The sequence below is a fragment of the Lepidochelys kempii genome, chromosome 21 (genome assembly GCF_965140285.1).
Source record: "Lepidochelys kempii isolate rLepKem1 chromosome 21, rLepKem1.hap1, whole genome shotgun sequence".
Lineage (NCBI taxonomy): Eukaryota > Metazoa > Chordata > Testudines > Cheloniidae > Lepidochelys > Lepidochelys kempii.
Genome location: NC_136400.1, coordinates 9,921,553 through 9,943,503, shown reverse-complemented (window position 1 = coordinate 9,943,503; position 21,951 = coordinate 9,921,553). Strand labels below are relative to the sequence as shown.

Here is a 21,951-nt window from a genome sequence, read left to right as displayed (position 1 = left end):
TGTGGTCTCATAGGGCCAGATCTTTGGCTGGTGTAAATCAGCTTTCCATGGAGCCAGCCCAGTTTGCATCAGTTGAGGATCTGGCCCACTGACTTACCAGATTTACAGCATAAGTGAGATCAGAGACTGGCCTGTTGTTCTTAATGGGGCACTCTCTACAAACCTGAGCTGTTCCCTCCTACAAGGGGAAAACCACGGGATAGGGAAGGAAAACTGGGTGAGGCTCTTCTTGAAGGAAGACCTAGGAGGTTCTGCTCCCAAGCCCTGCAGCTCTCCTGACAGCTGTGTGGGTCTCTGATTTGCTCCAGGCACAAGGCTGCACCTGCCCAATCTCTTTCATCCTGCTCTTTGTGATGCTGCCCTGTGAGGGCTTCCCCAGTTGGCAGATGCCCCTGGGGCTCCCCCCATGCAGGGACACTGCCCAGTGCAGAGGTTCCCCAAAAGAGCCTCTGGCTGTAGCAACTTACTTGAGCCTTGTCCTCAGGGCTGGCAATGGGGCCAAGACAAAATCTCTTGGGGAGCCCACAACCTGAGGAAGCTTCCATGGAGTCTAAGGGAGGGTCGGTTGGTGCCATGGACATGGTTGACCCTGTCTTCCATGCAGGAGGCATGAGATCCAGTTGTGGCTCTAAGGGGTGCGAACTCCCCCTTTAGACTTTTACGTGGGCAGAAGATGGCTCTGCCAGTCAGTACTTAGCTCATGACTCTTCAGCTGATGCACAAGCCGGAGTAGAACCCAGCTCCCTCTCCAGTAGCTCTGCAGGGCTAAGAGGAGTTACAGAGAGAGAGAATGAGAACATAATTTTGTCCCTGTCTGTCTGATCTGGCTCCAGATACACACACAAAACAGTTCTGAGCAGTAAGAAGGGGCCATCTGTGCAGTCAATTTTCTAACCCTTGCCATCATCAGAGCGGGCCCCTTTCTAGGCCTGACCTATTTTGACAGGGTCTTTTTAACTAGCCTTCTCCTTTCTCCTGGTTCTCTGTACACACACACTCACTTTTCCTTTCCCTTCAAGCTGCCTGCCTCTGATGTGCACCCCTGTAATGAACCAAAACAGAAAGCTGGCTCCTGCACCCATCTGTATGCACAGCATCCCGGCTGGCTGCTTAGAAGTGTCGGTTCTTTTCCTTTCCCTTTTTCCTCCTATTGTCAGCATTCGATTACCACCATCATCTCAAATAATTCCTTGCACTAGCAGCAGGTCATCCAGTTTCCAGGGCAGCAAACTCCATTACCTTACCGCAAGCCGATACGTGGGTAGCTGTGAACTCACCTCTCAAGAAACTGATCACATTTTCCTCTAGCTAAGCTGGAGGCTGAAGAAAAGAAAAAGACGAACTAAATATAAGGTCTTAACCTCCTCAGAAAGCCAGGCAGACTCAGGACATGTCACGCGATCTGGCCAGAGATAAGAAAAGTTCCAGCCACACCTGTGCTGAGCTCATGAGTGATGGGGTGTCTGGCAGGCACAAATACCGTGAGTATCCAACGTAAGTGAAGAGTGCTCGGTATGAAGGATTGCTGTCTAAATACCATGTAACTCTAGAGAGATGGGGCAGGGCTTGCAGCTACCTTCCCTCTTGTATTGGGTGGGGGTTAATCGGCTACACCCCTTTTTATGGTGTGGGATACTCTCCCCCGCTGCATCCAGGAGGTGCCTGGGGATGGTGCAGCCACGACTCCACATCTATCTACTCACTCAAACCTTCCTTGGTGACATTGGTGAGGCCTCATCTGGAGTACTGTGTCCAGTTTTGGGCCCCACACTTGAAGGATGTGGATAAATTGAAGAGAGTCCAGCGAAGGGCAACAAAAATGATTAGGGGACTGGAACACATGAGTTATGAGGAGAGGCTGAGGGAGCTGGGATTGTTTAGCCTGCAGAAGAGAAGAATGAGGGGGGATTTGATAGCTGCTTTCAACTACCTGAAAGGGGGTTCCAAAGAGGATGGCTCTAGACTGTTCTCAATGGTAGCAGATGACAGAACGAGGAGTAATGGTCTCAAGTTGCAGTGGGGGAGGTTTAGATTGGATATTAGGAAAAACTTTTTCACTAAGAGGGTGGTGAAACACTGGAATGCGTTACCTAGGGAGGTGGTAGAATCTCCTTCCTTAGAGGTTTTTAAGGTCAGGCTTGACAAAGCCCTGGCTGGGATGATTTAACTGGGAATTGGTCCTGCTTCGAGCAGGGGGTTGGACTAGATGACCTTCTGGGGTCCCTTCCAACCCTGATATTCTATGATTCTATGATTCCTCTCCCGTCAAGTAGGCAGCATCAGAGAAGCCACTTAGGCTGGCCCACTACCACAATCTGGGCAGGTCTAATGAAGTCGTGTTGGTGTGGGGGGAGTAACTTCTCCCTGCTCCCCCATGTGACCATGTTAGTTTGAGCCATGGTTGATCCTACACTAACTAAAGCAGAGCTGTTCAAAGTCACCACAGGGACTTGAAGGCCCAGTTTCTTTCATTTTCATGGGAACTGGGTGTCCAGACTTAGGTGGCTTTGAACATCTCAGCCTGACTGGCTCTGCAAACTACTTAGGGCCTGATTCCACCAGGGGGGCACCTCACTCTGTATGTAACCCCATTGAAATCAGTGGGGCTACTCATGGACTACGGTACCACAAATGTGAGCAGGAGTGACAGAAAAGGGCCTGTAGAAATTACAACTAGCAGACCCAACAGTCTCTATAATCTGCACTCTGGGTGAGACACTGGGAATAAACAGGTAGCTGCATAGCAGCTAATGGTACTATGGGCCAGTCTACAGCTTCAAACAGAAGTCGCCATCTATCGTCTTAGACTGTGCCCATCACTGTGGTATCTGTGCACCTTTGGCAAGGGTAAGTGGACACAGTTTGCACTAGTTTTCTATAAGGGGGGATTGGGTTCCACAGGAGGAGGAGGAGGGGTGACAGCCTCCCTGGGCCTACACCGGGGATGGAGGCCTCGTCTTGCATAAGGTCAGACCCTACGCATTCCTCATCCAGTCCCTCTCATCCTCCCTTCTGTGTGGTAGGGATGAAGTGGTGAAGCCACAAATTGCCCCCCCCCACACCTCCGTTTCACATCAGCCAGTTCTGGCACCCCTCTACTCACTGATGAAGATGAGCCAACCCAATCTATAATTATCTATATAATTATCCCACTGTAGCTGCCATTCAACTGCAGAGGTAACAGCCAAGAGTAATTATGATGAAACCTGTCTTAAGTGTTCACTCACGGGACCAAAACAATCAGTTGCTTAAAGAATATAGCCTAAAGTAGATAGGGGCAGGATTGAGGATTGGCCTTAAAGTCCATGAGTCTGTATTTCAGGGTGGTCTCTGAAAACAGGGTGGGGCTCTGAACACAGTAGGACACACAACTAAGGGCATGGGAAGGGGCAGAGGTACCAAGTTTTTCTGGATTCATTGGTGTCAAACTATTTTCAGTCTGCGGTTCTCAAGGCTGGGTCTCCTCGAGTGAGGGCCATTCCTACCTATTCCACTTATCTTTGATCAGCAACCAAATGTTCACTGGGGAAATAAAACAGCACAAGAGAGACTGCTTTTAAAGCAGAGGCAATTTAGGGTGCCTGGATTTTATCCCAGGGGACAAATCTGGTTGCACCCCGGTGACACCTCAAGCACATCTTCTTGCTGTATTGAAAGGTGGCATAAACCAGCAATGGCATAGGGTGCAAAGAGGCTGTTGCCAAGGCACCCGGCAGTGTCCGCCTGTCACCCTGCAGCAAAGGCCACCATCATGCCACGCTGCAGCCTGGCACCAAAGCCCCCCCTCCTGCCAGGAGGGCACTGCCACCAAAGCATCGCCCCACGGCAATGCAACCTCTCATCGGTCACCCTCGGCAATGCCACGGGGCGTCCAAGTGTCGCCCCCCGGCAATGCCACGTGCCACCGATGGGTCATCTGGAAGCCAGGACATGAGGGCATTTCGCTGGCTCAGTCACAAATAAAAGGCTGAGCTAGCCACCTCCCCCTCCCCCTCCCCCTCCCCCCCCTCCTCCTGTGTGTAACTTGTTTCCTGTGAAGGGCACAAAACAGCCTTCCCGCCCAGCCCCTGCATGATAAGGGCTGAAGAGAGAGCCCCTGGGACCAGAGCTCTGACCTCCCCAAGATGGCGTCCCTGGGAGGTGTCCGGGAATGGTTGACTTTCCCAAGATGGCGGACGCACCGGCCCGGCTAGGCGTCACAAAGCACTTACATCGACCTTCCCAAGATGGAGACGAGAGGCCTTTCCGCCTCTCCCAAGATGGCGGCCCTTGCGTCCCCTCCCGCAGGGCGCTTCCGGCCTAGGCCCCGCTCGGGCGGTAGTTCCGGGCATGGCCGGCCCGTCCGACGCCGAGCTCGGCCGCGAGCTGCGGGCCTTGGGCTTCCAGCCGGGGCCCATCACCGACTCCACCCGCGAGCTCTACGCCAAGAAGCTGAGCCGCCTGCGGGCCGAGGCGGCAGCGGCCCCCAGCATGGCCGGCCCGTCCGACGCCGAGCTCGGCCGCGAGCTGCGGGCCTTGGGCTTCCAGCCGGGGCCCATCACCGACTCCACCCGCGAGCTCTACGCCAAGAAGCTGAGCCGCCTGCGAGCCGAGGCGGCGGCCGGCCGGAGGAGCCAGAGCACAGGCGCTGCCCCCAGGCCTGAGCCGGCCTCGGCCTCCGGCCCTCGCCGCCAGCCCAGCCCCCTGGCCCACCGGGCCCACAGCCAGGGCCGTAGGGAGAGTGAGGAGGAGGAGGGCTCGGAGGAGGAGGATGGGTACCAGCCCCCTCACAGGGATGTAACAGCGGGGCTAAACCCTTGGGCCCTTCTGGGGAAGACAGCAGCCCCCGAGGGGCTTGCCCCCAGCCCCCAGTGGAGGGCAGAAAGGGGGTTCAACCCCAGCTCCCAGTGCGGGGCAAGAGATGTCAGATTAGCCCCCAGGCCCCAGTGGGAGACTGAAAGAGAGTTAGCCCCCAGCACCCAGCGGGGGATGAGGGATGTGGGGTTAGCCCCCAGCACCCAGCGGGGGATGAGGGATGTGGGGTTAGCCCCCAGCACCCAGCGGGGGATGAGGGATGTGGGGTTAGCCCCCAGCACCCAGCGGGGGATGAGGGATGTGGGGTTAGCCCCCAGCACTCAATGGGAGACGGAAAGGAAGCTAACCCCCAGCACCCAGTGGCGGACAAGAGACGGGGGGTTAACCCCCAGCACCCAGTGGCGGACAAGAGACGGGGGGTTAACCCCCAGCACCCAGTGGCGGACAAGAGACGGGGGGTTAACCCCCAGCACCCAGTGGCGGACAAGAGACGGGGGGTTAACCCCCAGCACCCAGGGAGGGACAACAACAGTAGTAGGGGGATTAATCCGCAGGATCCCATGGAGGACAGGGGGAGAAGGGTTAACCTCCACAAGTCAGTTGACAGCCCCCAAGCAGGGTGCAGTAGGAAAGGGTAGGGGTCTGGAGTTCTACCTTTCCTGGTTCCTGTACCTGGCCACCCTGGTGCTGTTGGTGATTTTCCTAGGCATCCTCTGGGTGAAGATGATTTGGCCAGCCTGGCTTCTGGGGGCAGAGGAGAACCGTACGTGGGGGATTAAACTCATTTTTAAATCGCCTCTCCCCTTTTCCTCTCCTTCTTTCTCTTCAGTCCCCTCTTGTTTCCATCCCCCCTATTGTCCATCTTCACTGCATTTATTTTTCTTCTCCCTCTCCTCATGTGTTGTCTTTGCCTCTTGTCTCCCCAGTCCCTTTTCCTGGGGCACCTTGTTAGTCATGGAAAAGTGTCTTGTGGTTGTGTTGTTTTTTTTCAAGTGAACTTGGCTTGAGATTCTTCAAAACCATAGATTTTTATGGGGAGTTAAATTTTCATCTAGCAATGAGGACATATTTTATGATCCATCATAATGATGTACTGCCCATATAATTGCCCATCATCTGTTTTAATGTCATTTTATACAAAGCACAGTCATCCAGTGTCCTTGATCTTGACCACTTCAAAGGTAGAAGACTTGAAATTGCCTTCTGCTGCTTACCTCCAAGAACATTGGATTTTAAATATGCAAAAAAAGTGACATGCTAGGTCCCTACTGTAGCAGATTAAGTCTCCTGCTAGATTAAATTCACAGAAATCTTCTGTTGGTCTGGTTCCAAAATGAAGGAAAAGGGTTTGTGGAAGGAATTTGTGAAGTGTGGTTGCCAAAACGCAACACAGGTGTAGGTGTTTTGTGCATAGAGTAGGTGAGCAGGCGGCCCTGTTTTCTCAAAGTCAGTGAATACTGCAAGAGCATAAAACATCTCTTCTCTCTAGAATTATTTGCAAAATGGTTTGGAAACTCCAAACTATTTGCTTACTGAACAAAATTCCCTGTTTCTGCCCTGATATGTGTATGTTACTAATTTAGGTTTCGATATGGCCTACCTTAGTTGTTTCAATAGCACTGTTTGATTAGTAAGGTAATACTCAATGGGATGAATGGTAGAAGAATCAGATGCTTTAAAAGTAGCTATTTTTAATCACTGCTTTAACTACTAGTTATTTTCTCTGTCAAAGTTTTTATTTTCCGGCTGACTAACCCTTATTTTCTTCTCTCTCTCAGTTAAACTGTTAACTGTGGATTGTGAGACAAGGACAGATGATGTAAGTGTAAATTTAAAGTTCATTTTAAAAAAATCCTTACTGTAGGGGCAGGCATCTCAAAGACAGTTAACTATTCTAGCAAATTTCACAAATCAGTTACTGTCAATATCACTGCCAAATAGCCTGTATCATTTTACAGGAGGAATTTAGTGGTTTACTAGAGTTAGATTTAATAGGCTTCTTTTTCTTTTTTTGCAGGCCAGACTAGATTGTGACTGTATAGAAGAATGTGAAAGTTATAGATTTAAGCTACTGAAGATCTGAATCACTTGGTGTTATTTTCTTTTGTTAATTGTAACAGAAGTGACTTTGATTTGTGACAGAGATTTTGCCTATATAGTCATCTTTTCTAATAGAAGCTTTAAAAAGCTAAATCCCTAATCTCTGTTGAGATGTGTTTATGCAGCCCTGATTTATTCCACAATGTGCTATTGAGAGAGACAGAATTCTGAATCAAATTCAGAGTGGTGATATATGCTGGTAAATTGATAGTTGGTCTCTTGTGATGTTCTGGGGAAGTATATCGTAAATCTATTTACTGTACCTGAGTTTGAAGGAACTGCTCCCTCAGCTGCTGTTGGAGTAGAAGGCTATGATGATTGGGAATTGGAGGCATTTGCATTTCACAGGAGGTGCTCAGCAATGTACAGGATTAGGCCCTGAGACTTTTTGCCTCAGTAATCCTGTATTTTAATTTTACCAAGTTGAAGTAGAGCGCAACTGAACATACACTTCTATTAGTATTTTATTTTTGTATTTTGGCTGATCTAATTGCTATCTTGTTGCTATTGATGTTTATTATCTATTTTTGACTTTCAGTTCTGTCAAGCTAAACAGAAGGACATTTTAATGGCCATGCTGTATGAATTATATAACTACCTGGCAATACAAGCTGGTGAGTTCTGATTATCATTATAAAGCACTTAGGAGGGTTGAGCAAACTGCATCTCCCAGCTGGCTGGACATTTTCCTTGTGCAAATGACTTTAGGGGCACTGAGAAAGCAGGCAAAAGGTGAAGGAAATGTTTTCTTTAAATGTGAATTGTGCTGTACTGATGCACTTATGTCTCTGCAAAGGTACCTGTGTTTGTATGGTGGCGGCCTTATTTGCAGATCATATATTGGGAATTTGAGATGCAAATGCTCAACTTTATAACTTTTTTTTTTAAACCCAGTGCCTCAAATGCTTGCAAGACACCTGAGTCTAACACCAGAACGTTTCTATATGTTTATGTAAAACATTGGCTTAGAGCACTGGCCAAAACAGTCCAACCAGACATTAGAATACAAGCGGCTGCCCGGGTCAATGACTAGTGGTTTCATGTTGGAGAAGGAAATGCAGTCAGAAGTTTCTTATATTTTCTCATTATTCAGTCAAGCAAATATTATTAATATTGTGCTAATGGATAGAATTGTCAAAAGTGCTTGAGTTCCATTTTGAAAAGTGACTTAGGAGCCCAACTCCTGTACATGTTCAGTGAGTCTTATGCTCTTAAGTGCCTAAATCACTTTTGAAAATTTGTACTCAAAAGCATAGTAGCCATTATTTAATACGTCTGTTCTGACTTCTTTTCAAGTCAGGGTTTCATGGTCTGGGTTTGTTAAGTTTAAGTTCAGTTAAGTTGAACATCCGCCATACCTGATGGAAAGTGTCCCTAATGCATTTGGCCAAATGTGCAGTTTTGTAGAGTGAGATGGCCGTATTCTTCTTGGCTAGTGTGGTGGGTAGCGTATACCTTGAAGCAATACATTTGATTGCCCTTATCTTAACCCAGTGGTTCTCAAACTTTTGTACTGGTGACTCCTTTCATGTAGCTAGCCTTTGAGTGTGACCCCTCCTTATAACTTAAAAATGCTTTTTATATATTTAACATCATTATAAATGCTGGCGGCAAAGCGGGGTTTGGGGTGGAAGCTGTCAGTTCACAACCCCCCATGTAAGAACCCTGTGACCCCCTGAGGTGTCCCGACCCCCAGTTTGAGAACCCTTGTCTTAGCCTATATACAGTAGCTACAAATTTGATTAAAGGTCATAAAATTATCTGGCTAGAATATTTAACTCCAGTCTTCTGTGTAAACATTTTGGCTACAGCTAAAAGTGATTTAAAAGAATAACACTTCCAGATGGTTCAGGGCATTTCCTGATTGTTTAAGAGTTGTTTTTTTTCAGGGTTGTTTCCATCTATTCGACTTGTTTTCTAGGTAGTTTTGAGTGTGGAAACCCTGAGAAGCTAAAAAGTAAATGCATTCTGGTTAGTGAAGCAAAGGATTATGTGGCGGTAAGTAGGATTGGAATGAGTGTTAATTGTTGTGTATTGCAGTTAATTTCTTTCTATCTGTTATTTATTGCTTTATATAACAATGTACCATCTGCTTCATTTCTTCATCCAGTTCTGAGTCTTTCCAATCTTTCCAGCTGTTCCTTTGGCCAGTCCTGTTCTCCGCATTTCTTTCAGAAAACAATCTTCTACTCCATCTCTCTGTCAACACTAATTTAGCTGTTGTAAATCTAACTAATGATTAGTTTCAGAGTAGCAGCCGGGTTAGTCTGTATTCGCAAAAAGAAAAGGAGGACTTGTGGCACCTTAGAGACTAACCAATTTATTTGAGCATAAACTTCTGTGAGCTACAGCTCACTTCATCGGATTTTTAACTAATGATTTTTTTAACTAATTTTTAACTAATGATTGTTGCTCCACCTTAGTTGTCAGTCTTTTGATGCCAAAAACGTCCCTGTATTGAGGAATGGAAGCAGTAAGGTTTTCCCCAACTCACCCCCAAGTGATAGGAGGCAGGCTGTTTTGATCTAATGTTCCACTTCTTCAAAGAAGATTGTCAGCAAGATTATGTTGTGTTTAGCAGTTAGTCTCAGAAACATAAGGAGAATATTGTTTTACGGTGTGCTTCATGTATGATGTACCAAGTTACAAATTCTAGTCAAGATTCCAGGCCAGTCTGTAGATTTGGTTTGCCTCTCTGCCAGTTTGCCGAGTTAGTTAAATTGATAAGAAGTAATCTAGCAAAAAAATACAGGTAAAGCAATTTTTCCCTTTACCGCAAAGCAATAATGTTGTTCCACCTTCGCAAATGAATGCAGAACTAATCTTTTTATCGATTCTTTCACGTAGAATGTAACCGGCAGTTCCCCAGAGAAGTTTGAAGATGCCCTGCAATGGATACTGAACAGTAACAGTGATTTAGGGATATGGTGAGTGAGTGGCTGCACAAGCTGTTCAAGTTATAATTCACAGCACGGGCTGATCTTATGTAATTTGATATTTAGTGTATATTGGCTTGTTGGCATGTCGCCTATCCTGTTAGATCTCGTAAACTAAGCCAGGATTGGGGTGGTCAGTACTTGAATGGGAGAACCTCCAGATTACAAGTAGCGTGCTGCAGTAACTGTTGGTGATTCGGTAGGCGATGTTCTTTCCTGAGTCAGTGTCCCGGCGCTGTGCTCGTGGAGCTGCTGTCTTTCAGATGACTGGTAAATCTGAGGTCCTGAATTCTTGTGGTTATTAAAGATCCCCTGGTACTTACTGCAAGATTTAGGAGTGAGGTGATACCTTTTATTAGACTAACTTCTGTTGGTGAAAGAGAGAAGCTTTCAAGTGGCACAGAACTCTACTTTAGGTCTGTGTAGCTCGGAAGCTTGTCTCTTTCACCAACGTACGTTGGTCCAGCAAAATATATTCCCTCACCCGCTGTGTGTCTTTAATATCCGGGGATCAACACTGCTACAACAGCGCTGCAAAAAAATTTGAAGTGTTAGTCCACATGTCCTGCCCATGTTCCAAATCTGTGTGATTATAATCTGCCTTTTAAAATTCTCCCCTGCGCTTTCCACTGGATACCGCTCTCTCCAGTGTTTCTGCTGCAAATGCTGCTTTGGTGTTCTAATGTACAGCTGCATTCCACTACTGAGGTGACTGAATTTCAGTAGTGACTGAAGCAATCCTGGTAGTTAGTGAGTAAAATGCTGTGGGATCTGAGGATGAGGGTTGCTATTTTAAAAAGAAAATTCTGAATGGCATCTTCAGAGTGTGTCTGCATTAGCATGTATTACTAGCAGAATACCTGATCAATGGAAAGGCTCCCATTACCTTTACCGGGTGCTGGATCTGTGTGAGATAGAGTAGTTCCTCTTCTGCTTCATGGACAGCCATGATTTTAACACTTGAGAGGGGAGGGAGGAATATTTGTATTTGACAATCCTGAATTTTGTCTAGTTAGAAATCATCATCCTGTGAAAATCAGCTTAAGGTTTTGTTCAGCCCTTTGAAAAATATAAAATGCTATATAAGTCCTTTCTGTATATTTATAAAGGCTCCTCTGCCTGTCTCATTCGGATATCCTCATGGACTGTGTGGGAGATATTAAGAACCACTAATTGTAGGCAGGGACCCACTATAGACATAGTTTAAAGCACCAAAACGCAGATACATTATTTGAAAGCAAACTTATTTTGGAGAACTGTCAAGGAAGGAAATTATTAGCAATCTGAAGTTGCCCCTTTGCAGTTATCAGAGATTAGATTGAACTAGCATGTATTGTTATGCCATACCAGCACATCTCATGATTCTATGAGTTTCTGAAGGATCTAATGATGCAGGGAAACAAAATATTAAGCCTTATAGCCCTTATAGTTGAATATAACATTCAGAATGTTAACCCAATGCAGTATTGTCTTCCTGAGTCAGTGGACATACTAACATAACTCACAAAGATGTGACCTGTCTCCATTCAGTATTAACTCTGGGGTCTAGTAATGATAATTGAAATGTCAATATAGTTAGCTCTTTCACTGCTATGTAACTCATTTCAGGAGAAACACTGGAGTTGTGGGCATAGCTTGCGTAGAATTCCATTTTTTTTTCCTCCCAACCTGCCCCCTACAGCTACTGCTGTAATCTAATGTTCCAGGTGTTGTCTATTTCTTTAAAAAAAAGACGACAACAACGAGGAGTCTGGTGGCACCTTAAAGACTAACAGATTTATTTGGACGTAAGCTTTTGTGTGTAAAAAACCCCACTTCTTCAGGTGCATTCTTAACAACTTAATCAACAGCTCACCAAATTGATCCAGTGTTTGGCAGCTCATTGTGAAACTCAGTAAGAATGTAGAGTGTGCTAAAAACCTGCTGTTGGCCTTTTCACAGACGTTATGTGAAGTTATTTTGACACTGCACTAGTAAAAGCAGAACAAAATAAGATCGCTGTGCTTGGTAATTCATTTAAGATTTGGACTATAAATCAGACAAAGTGGCTGTGAAACAGTTGGGTGTCTCCAATTACAGCAAGGCTCAGTTAAAAAACTGTAAGCTGCCAATGGCTTGTTGTTTGTATGCTGCTGGACTAAGGGTTCAAGTAATTTGCACTACCTGTCTACAGTGGGCTATTCATTACATCTCTAGAGTGAATTGGTAGCTTTTAAAAAAAAAATCTTAATCCATCTCTTACAAATTGGAGCACTTTCAGTTGGATTTACCTAATGCCTACTGATTTAATAGATCCAAGAAGGAAGCAAACATAGATGTAGATTGGTCTGTCTCTCTGTGCTATAAGTGCAAAGGGAATCTGATTGCGTAGTGGATGTACGAATGAATTTGGGAATGTGTTATGAACTGTGCCATAAATGCTTTCCAAGATTGTGTCTGGTTTACGTTAGCCATATTTGATTTGGTGTCACTTTTCCAGCTGAACTGTTTATGCTTATCTGTAGCAAGGAAAACAGTGCAGGCTCCACAGACATTCACATGCTCCCAGCTGCTCTCTGCACAACTGCTGATGGGTGACTCAGTAAACATTTCCATTTCTCTATGCTGGGAGAGGGGAATCCAATTTTAAAGTTGAATCTTCTGCACCCTGAGAAGTGCTGTCAAAGCGTCTGCAGAGGGAGACTTCAGTTTACCAGTGGGAGTTCTGATCCTGCTGCCTTTTCTAAAGCCATATTCCTCCCGTGCTAAGCAGCCAGTGCTGAAATGTTCTGGAAAGACCAGTAGTGAGAATGCTTTAGTGTTTTCTACACGGTTTGCTGAAAGAGTTACAGCTGCTGCAATGTGTTTGCGTACCTTGTCCTGATTAAAGCCTGTTGCTGGAGTGTCTGCACTCTTCAGAGGTGGTTTTCTGCCTTTTCCCATCAGGTTAAAAGGGGAAGACCCATCAGAACCGGTTACCAGTGTAGACCAGGTGGTGTGCCTCGAATCCACCCGTCCTCGGATGGGGTTAGGCTGTCGTTTCCGCCGGGCAATAAGCACTGCCATTATGAACCTTTTCATCTTCTTCTGGAGTAAGCCTTTAGCCTTCATAGCTGAGCTTTCCCCGTCCGTATAACCACTCCCACAACCACATTAAACTAGTGATAAATGTTAAAGGAATTCTCTTGGTGAGTTAATTTCTATCTAATTAACCTGTGATCTAGCAATAGAAGGAGACCTGTAGAGACCCATTGTCCTGCAGTAAGTGCTTTTCCTTTATTTCAAACCACCAAGTTCATCAGCTGTCTGTCTCATTTAAGTGTTTCTCAAGCATTCGTTGTGATGGCCTGCAAAATTAGTCTAGTAACAACCTGCCCAAAGATTCAGTTCTCATCCCTTCCTTGTACAACACTGTTCAGTCTTCTGGCATCACTGTTAATGAGTTGGAGTATTTCTTTGTTTTTTGTCCATTTTTTGTATTGTGGTGGTGCCCAAATGCTTCAGTTGAGATCAGGGCCCAACTGCTAGGTGCTGTACAGACACATGGTGAGTTCCTGCCATGCTGTGAAGAGCCTATAATCTAAATAGTCAAAAGACAGACAAAGGAAGTATCATTATTCCCATTTTACAGATGGGTAACTGAGGCACAGAGAGACTGAGTGACCTGTTCATGGTCATAAAGGAGATAGATGGCAAAGTCACGACTTAAATCTACATCTCATGAGTCTCAGTCTGGTGCCTTAACCACAAGGCCTTCCTTCCTCTCCTTTCTGACCCCTTATTTCGAGAGCAGTGAAGCACGACTGTTCTTCTGGATTATTGTGGGGTGGGCTCTGTCAAAGTGAGGGGTCTTGAATTTTAATGCCGTAGAGACCAGTCGTCATCCTGATTTTTCTGGCGGAAGGGAACACTACAGGTGAGGTCTGCCAAGAAATCCCTCCCCTTGGGAGTTTGACTCCAAGCACTGTCCGTTTCAGAATTCCCATGCGTTGTGGTTGTCACAGTAAACAACATGAATAACTCCGATATAGTTCCAGGCGGGCCCTGGATAGCAGAGAACAAAACCAGTCTCTGATAAGAGTAGGAAATAGAGCAGCTCACATCCACTGAACACATGTATATGAGTGCACATGCTTCCATTTGTGTTCTTCCACTCATAGGTCTAATTGCCCTCTGGGGGATCCTGTTACTCCTGAAGTATCACTGGCGGAAGATGGAAGAAGAGGAGCAGGCCATGTATGAAATGGTGAAGAAAATCATAGGTAGAGGCCAACTGCTCTTTGGCGATCTAATTTAAAATGGTCTCTTCGTTTCAGACAGTTTCACTCCCCATTTGCCCCATTCGGTTTCCTCTTACAGCTGCTGTCCAGGATCACTACAAAGAGTGGGAACAGAGGTTGGAGCGATACCCATATGTAGGCATCCTTCACGTTCGCGACACCCTCATCCCACCCCAAAGCAGGTGAGCAAATCCTTTCCCTTTAGGAAGGGGGCCTTCAGCTCAGGTCATAGTGTACTTTGTGGGTAACCGACTGGAAGCAGACTTGTTGGGGAGTGGAGTGTGAGGAGTTTTAGAGGAATGAGTCTGGCCTTTGGGATTGTAACAGATTCTGACATAACCCAGACTGTTATAACCCACTCGGGATAAATGGGACCGGCCTAGTGCTATGCAGTGTAGTTGTAGCCATGTCAGTCCTAGGATATTAGAGAGAGAGAAGGTGGATGAGGCAATCTTTTATTGGACCAATGTCTGTTGACAAGAGAGACAAGTTTTCAAGCCACGCAGAGCTCTTCTCCTAGTGCTGACGTTTTGAACACTCACACAGGTGTGCTGTCATGGTCATATCAAGCAGAAATTAGCTTTTGTTTGCTTTTCCTGGCTGTTGGGTGTTCCGTTTGTGTTCCCTCATCTAAACTTGAATCAGATGTTATCCTGAGCGTCTCCACCGCTCTGACCTATCATCTGGCCAGGAGGACTGCAGTGCTGTGCCTTTCAGAATTGAGGCATCCAGTGTGTAGCCAGAGCATCAGAGTAGCTCTTTCCTGAATGGCTCTGTGCATTGCCTGCCATGGGAGTGAGACTAAGCTCATTAATCAATTTGGGTTTCCTGCCAGCCAGAGCAAAGCAATTGCCAGTTAGGCAAATGTAATTGGGAGACACTATCCAGTTACAGGTAGGTTACTGGGTTTGTTGCTCTTCAAGGAGGCAGTGTGGTCAAGTAGCTGGATCACAGAATGGGGCGTTAGTAGACAGGGGTCCTGTTTTTTCTTTGCTGCAGTATGCCATTTGCCTCATCTCTAAAGTTCAGTTTCCTCTTCAGTAAAATGGAGATCGTCCCTACTTTATAGAGTACTTTGAGATCCATGCTGTTATGAAGGACAAAGCCTTAATCATTCTCATCCTTAATCAGTCACTGTACTACTGGTAGGAAAAAGGTCTGATGTGGTTTGATCTGATCAAAAAGGTTTGAGCTTATTTGCCTGCATGCGGTCCTGAACTGAAAGTTGGGAGCACAACTAAACACGGATCCAGAACTGGGGCAAGCTCCACTTTGTGTTCTAAAATCTAAGGGAGCTCTGCAAACGTTATTGCAAGTGTCCTTGGGGAAAAATACTAATTGGGGTCTCCTTGCACCACAATTCAAGTTTGGAATTCTGTGCAATCCATAAGCCTCCTTGTACTGCCTGGAGGGCTCATCTTCCACAGTATTAGAGCCATGTATAAAGAGTTGGCGCCTTGACGCACTGTCTCAGAATTAGTTCTGAATGTTCGCTTTGATCTCCTTTACTGTCTATTGGAAGGCAATGGGAGGAGGTTAAGAGTCACTTTGTAGGCAGTGACAAGTGCGCTAAGCAAGCAAACATAAGGCAGAAATCACTATTCCGTTTTGCTGCTACTTCCAGGAAAAAAATGAAGCGGGTCTGGAACAGAGCTGTGGACTTCCTGGCTTCCAACGAATCGCGGATTCAGACGGAGTCACACCGAATAGCAGGAGAGGATATGCTGGTGTGGAGGTGGACACAGCCCTCTTACGTCTCCGATTCAGAGCACTAACCCGGAGCAAAGGAGGAGCCGTTGGTTCAGTCTGTGCAAATGGACAATTCCCTCTCTGGATGTGGGAAGGGATGGACAGGAGTTCTAACTTTCTCAGTTTAGAATCATCCCGACCCCCTTACCCTCTATTTCTGAGAGACACTTAACAGATTATTTTTAGGGCAATAATCTTGGCTTGTTAGAAGATGGACTTGAGCTAGAGAAGGAGCCAGAAGCACACCAAAGCTAGCTGTCCAGTGAGTGTTTGAGCTCCATGAGTAAACAAACATATAATCGCCCTTTAATATCTAACAGAAAGGGGCAAGGGATCTCTTTGCCCAAAGGGTAGGAGGTTTAAAGGTGATCTTTACTGTGGGAAGACCAACAAGTGGTTTTACCCATCAGCAAATGTTTTTTAAAAGAATTAATATTTCCCATGGAAACATCAGGAATGGGAGTTAGGTTCCATTAGTTTATGCTTTTATCTCACTAGCACACCAGGAATCAAGCATTTAACTGACACTTAACAGAGAAGAGCTCTGTATTTGTTTTGCCTTTACAAAGGGTGGGTGGGATTGAGTGATGGCAGTGTCATGTGCCTTGAGAGATTTGGGGGGCTGGAGGAGAGGTGATGATCTCCTGTGCTTTGTGTGTCAGCTTTCATTGTGCTTTGTCTTGTACCAGGAACGGGGGAACAGGTGGCAAATGACAGAACACAGGTGTACGTAAGGAGCACGCTCTTATGGCTGCAGCCAAAAACGATCACTCCATATGTACAAAAAAAACCCCTTGGGAATGAACATCCAGGGTGAATGTACATGTCTATACTGGGCAGCGCAATGTGTGTGTGTTCTTTTGGAGAGCAGATACACAATGCTTACAGTGTTGATGCAGGATTTGTTTGCAGAAGTTAATGTGGCAATGCCACAACACTTAATGAAGAATTGATCTCTGCTCATTAACACTGCAGGCATTGTAGTTTGTATTTCCAGCTGTTTGGCTACATATGTTTGGTTTTATGTACAATTAGGAAGTGTTTGTTTTTGAGGAGAAAATAGCACTGGAGTGTAGTGGCCTAGGCAGGGCTGAGATACTGTTGTTCTCAGGGTTCCCAACATCATAAACTTGTTGTCCCAATCTCCACTCAGACAGCCAGGACCAAATCCATTTCAGCCATAACTCCATTGGCTTCACCCCCTTATGCCAGCAGTGATTTGACCCCTTATAACCAGTGGATTTTATTTCCATTAGTGTCATAAATATAATATGCGTGTGCCCGTGTTCATGGAGAGCTGCTGCTTCAAGATTCAGGATCAGCAGGCAAGCTTGACGAGGCCATTGAATCCTGTCCATGGAATTGCGTTGAGAAGTAATTTTATAAAGTACCCAGGAAGGGTTGAACTGGTTTCTTAATGTCTGGAAGTGTGTTCTAACCATGAAGCTTGCACTTCTACTTCCCCTGCTGGCCACGCTGAAGTTTGAAGGATTAGTGGGGCTTTTTCACCTATGCATTCTGCTGGCTGCCTCAGATTCATTATATATCCTGCTGGCTTGTCAGAGAAACTCAGTTCGGAAAAGCAATCTCCAGAAACAAAGCAACGGGAGGCCTTATTAGTTAAGTAGGAGAAATCCCATGCTGAGTTGAATTTTATCCCCGTATGTTCCCTTTTATGGCATAGGCAGGGTGTTTGAACAAAAGAGGAAACTCAACAGCTGTATCCAAGACATTAACCATCTTTCCCACGGCTTATTGATTAAAACCATTGATAAAATAAAGGCAGCCTTTATTCTTTTAATGTGCAAGGACAAGATCTTCATATCCATTGGTGCTTGCGAAAACTCCCATTGTGCCTGCTGTCTTTTTAAAATGTATATGGTTTGTAATTTTTTTAAACCACCGGATCTAGAGCAAAAAAGCCCAACACTGCACTAATCATTTGTACTGTTGATGAAATTCTTTTTTTGTAGGATGCGTCTCACGGAGTTGGTGCAATTTATTACACATTTAACTTGTGTCTATACATTTAATTTGCGGAATAAATTTGTTAATATTATATATTAATGTTTGTATTGCAGTAGTCAAGGACCAGGATCCAGGTGTGCTAGGTGCTGTACAAACACAGAACAAAAAGATGGTCACTGCCCAAAAGAGCCTACAGTCTAAGTATAAGACGAGCCAACAGGCAAGCACAAGAAACCAGTGAGACGCTACTGGTCAGCATGATAGTCAGTGGTCTTAGCCCATCAGGAGCTTTGTTAGTCTCTAAGGTGCCACAAGTCCTCCTGTTCTTTTTGCGGATACAGACTAATGTGGCTGCTACTCTGAAACCTGTTGTCAGGTTCTTTTTTTATTTTGGGTTTTTTGTTTTTTTTTTCAGTTTCCAAATGGCATTTTATCAGCTTTTGTTTGAACATTGAATTTATCCTCATTTTGCAATCCAAAATATTACCTGAAGTTTACTTTATTGTTTTTAAACTCTTTAGCACAATTTAGTGGGTGTTCGGGCTGCTATAGTACAAGGCAGGAGAGATCTTGCCCTTTGTGTTCTCATTGCCTTCTGAGCACTTACATTTGTAGGCAGGTGAAACTGATTTCTGTTGGGAAATTATGATATTCCTGAAAGGTGTAGACTGAGAAGGATTAATCCCATGTGGACACTTGTGAAAAAGGGGATGACAGCTTTATGTGTAATGAAATATTACGAACATTAACTTCTAACAGCCGATTGACCAACACTTGGCCACATCATCAGTGGTTAAAGCTGCAGACGTGAGAGCAAGGAGATAGGTAATATGTTTAAAAGTGACTGTTGATTTTGGGCGCCATGCGTTCAAGGTGTCATGTACCCACGCTCTTAAAGCCAGATCCCTTTAAGGCAGCTCAGGTCGGGCATCCATAATCATTAATCGCTTCTGAAAATTGTGGTCCTGGGTTCTGTTCCAGTCTGTCACTGACTCATGGTGATGCTTTGGACAAGTCACTTTACTTCTGTGTCTCAGTTAAGAGTAGGATGACACCTGCCTTTCCAAAGTGGCGTAAGATCTTCAGATGAAAAGGGCTATACAAATGCCAAGGGCTATTGTAGGAAAACTAGGGAAGCAGGTGGCTAGGGTACTGGACTGGGACTCAGGCGATCTGAATTCTGTTCCCACCACTGGCCTGCTCGGAGACCATGGGCAAGTCACTTCCCCTCTCTGCTCCTCTATTTCTCCATTTTACAGATGGGATAATGATATTGACCTCCTTTGTAAAGCAGTTTGAGACCTACTGTTGAAATGGCTGTGTGAGTGGTCGGTAGTACTATTTCCTTTACCCTCGTGTGTCTGCTGTAGAAAACTCATGTCATGGTAGCACTTCTGCCAAGGATAGCAGGGAGAAAATAGCCATGACGGGGTGAAGGGAAAAGATCGGAAAGTCCCAACCCACCTCTTAGATATCTGAGAGGCCATCTTTCAAATGAGCCTGCCAGGTAGAAATAGTTTCTAAACCTTGCAAGAACATGAGCAAGCCCCTATTCCTGCTAGTATCCATCCACCTAAGTATTTCTAATGCATCTCTGTTAGCTGAAGCCTGTGGGTCAGCATGACTGTGCATCACAAGCTGACAGTGGCTTTCACAAGCAGGCTCTTGAAACGAGCAGAGTTTGAATCATCAACACTTAACTTCTATGGCCACAGCTGACTCATAGGCTCTGGGTTGGTGAGATATGTTTGTTTATCTCATAATGTATGTCTTGGTGACAAAGAGGCAACTCTTCAATGGCACAAAAGAGAATTAGCTGTCCATCTCCCACTGAAAGCTGACAGGAATTGGGTACCTAACTCCTTTTGCTGTCTTGGAAAATATTCTCTAAAGTGTCTCTCTTGTTGTTTCTAAGGTATCTGAACAGAAAAGGGTAGAAAGAGGAGTGGTGCTTAATGAAAAGTTAAACCTCCCTCCTCCAAGACCGCATTTCTGTTTAGATGCTAGTGCCCAGCATAGGTTGCTAAGTTACAGCTGGGATATATGCAGAGTTAGGAAATAGTCTGGGGGTTTGGTGTACCTATCTGTCTGCCTGCTTCAAACCAAACTGCCAAGAACTCCCCCGTAATGATCCCTGGGAGACGGGGCAGAGGGAAGCTTTGGGTAATAACTTTTTGAAAATGAAGAGGGCTTTAACCCTATATAACTAATTTAAGGCTATCCTTACTGTCTGTCTCTATTAGGAACCCTAGTTCCTGCTTGCTCTGTAAAACTGTACTGACAGTTCCAAACACCTGTACAGCGCACTCTGTAGATCCCAAAGTGCTTATACAAAAGATGAAGAATTGTCCCCATTTTCCAAATGGTCATTCAGCTATTTGATCAATCTCCCCTGTTCAGTGCTTTCCTTACCACTTGTACTGACTTTATCGTTTTTAAAGTCTCCCCCACTCTCTGTAAGCATTAGGACAATGTGAATAAATCCTCAAATGGGGGGCTGATAAAGCTCTCTCATCCCCTTGTTGTCATATAAATATATATATGTACCAGCAAGGAATCTAAAATAAAATTTGCCCTTTATCTTTTTATTTCCTTCTTCCGTTTAAAGGTTTTCATATTATTAAATGTTTGTCTCCCACCGACATGACAGCTGATGCTATGCTTTATTTATGGGAGGCATAGTTAGGGAGCGGTGCCAGTTCTACTGGAAAGAGCAACATGAACTAAAGAATAAAAAGAACATCCAGTGCAATCTGTCCAAAGGGACCCACCTCCAAAGGGCTGGCCCCTTGTTTCAAGCGATCCCTCCCAAGCAGCTCCGGGCTTTCCACTGCAACTTCGTTCAGCCTTTAGAGAATGACCCTTTGCACTTGTACAGTGCCTTCAGGGCAAGCATCAGAAAAGCTCCAATGAATTAAGCCTCGTAACACCACGGTGAGACAGGTGCCACTGGTGACAGGTAGAAAAGGTGGAAAACAAGTTGCATAAGGCTACACAGAGCCAGGGATGGAAGCCAGATCCCTGGGCTTCCCATCCTCTGCTTTAACCACTGGCCCATGCTTTCTCACTGAAAAACAGCCTCTCTGGAGCAAATTATTTTTATGGCTGTCTTAAGGCAGGCTGCTGCAGCTCGGACCATTCCTAGGGGGTTCAGATAGGGCCTGATCCAAAGCCTACTGATGCTAGCGGGAGTCTTTCCATTGATTTATTGGTTTTGATCAGGCCTCCAGTGTTCATGTACCTCCAGCTTGGTCCGTTAGCCCTCAACTGATGTTAGAAGATCTTCCCTCCTTTGCTTGTAGCTTGTCATACAAACCTGGCACTATTCATCTGGCAGGAGTGCTAGGCTGGGTAGATTTAGCTCACAGATGGCTCGATGGCAGCATAAGACCTACCTATTCATCCACCTCCTATAGCAAATGTTATTGACAGCACCTATCACAGCCTAAGAGCCCTGTTCCAAAAGCTGGAAGAGGGAGACTGTACCCTGCCCCTCTGGACTTCTCAGCCCTCCCCAAAACATCACTTGGCAAAGTATTTTCAGCCTTTGCCTTCCTACCACCAAAGGTATATGAAAATTAAACCATCAGCCCCAGTAGAGCTGGAATGGCTTGGCTGGGGTTGGATTTGGCTTTGTGCTCAGATCCCAGAGCAAGGCCCCAGTGGTTAAGTAATGCACACCCTGCGGTGGTATGTTAGGGGCAGTTTAATGCCTCACAGCTTATGGTTAACTGTAGCATGTTTTGACAACAACAAACTTTTCCTATGGACCTGGATCCCTATTCTGCTACTGCAGTGAGAGTAGCTCCCCTGGAGATACTTCAATATCCTCTAGCAACTTTGCTGGGAGTATAGGGAGTCTCTCAGTACTACCTTTCCTGGTGGGAGAAAGTGTCTTTGCCATTGAGTAACACTGAGCTCTTGGGAATCTCCTTTAGGGCCAGGCTTTAGTACTGTATGTAGCACTAACTATTCCAGAAAAACAACTGGATTCTAGAACCAGAAAAATTAGAATGTCGGGAGGGGACATTTCATGGTACCAAAAAAGCGTTAATGGAGACATTAAAGGAGACAAGGAGTGGATGATAGGGGGCTGTCATCCCTCACCGGTGCAGTAAAGCAGCCCCAGGCTCAGAAGCAGTAAG

General features: G+C 45.5%; 1 protein-coding gene across 1 annotated transcript; it reads left to right on the top strand.

Moving 5' to 3' along the window:
- Positions 1–4,246: 4,246 nt before the first annotated feature.
- On the top strand, positions 4,247–20,394 carry LEMD2 (LEM domain nuclear envelope protein 2). Its single transcript, XM_073320355.2, has 9 exons — positions 4,247–5,557; positions 6,573–6,613; positions 7,433–7,508; positions 8,816–8,892; positions 9,742–9,821; positions 12,756–12,901; positions 13,970–14,071; positions 14,169–14,271; positions 15,714–20,394. The coding sequence occupies exons 1-9, from the start codon at positions 4,330–4,332 to the stop codon at positions 15,862–15,864; spliced, it is 2,004 nt and encodes a 667-aa protein (XP_073176456.1). The 5' UTR covers positions 4,247–4,329; the 3' UTR covers positions 15,865–20,394.
- Positions 20,395–21,951: the final 1,557 nt, after the last annotated feature.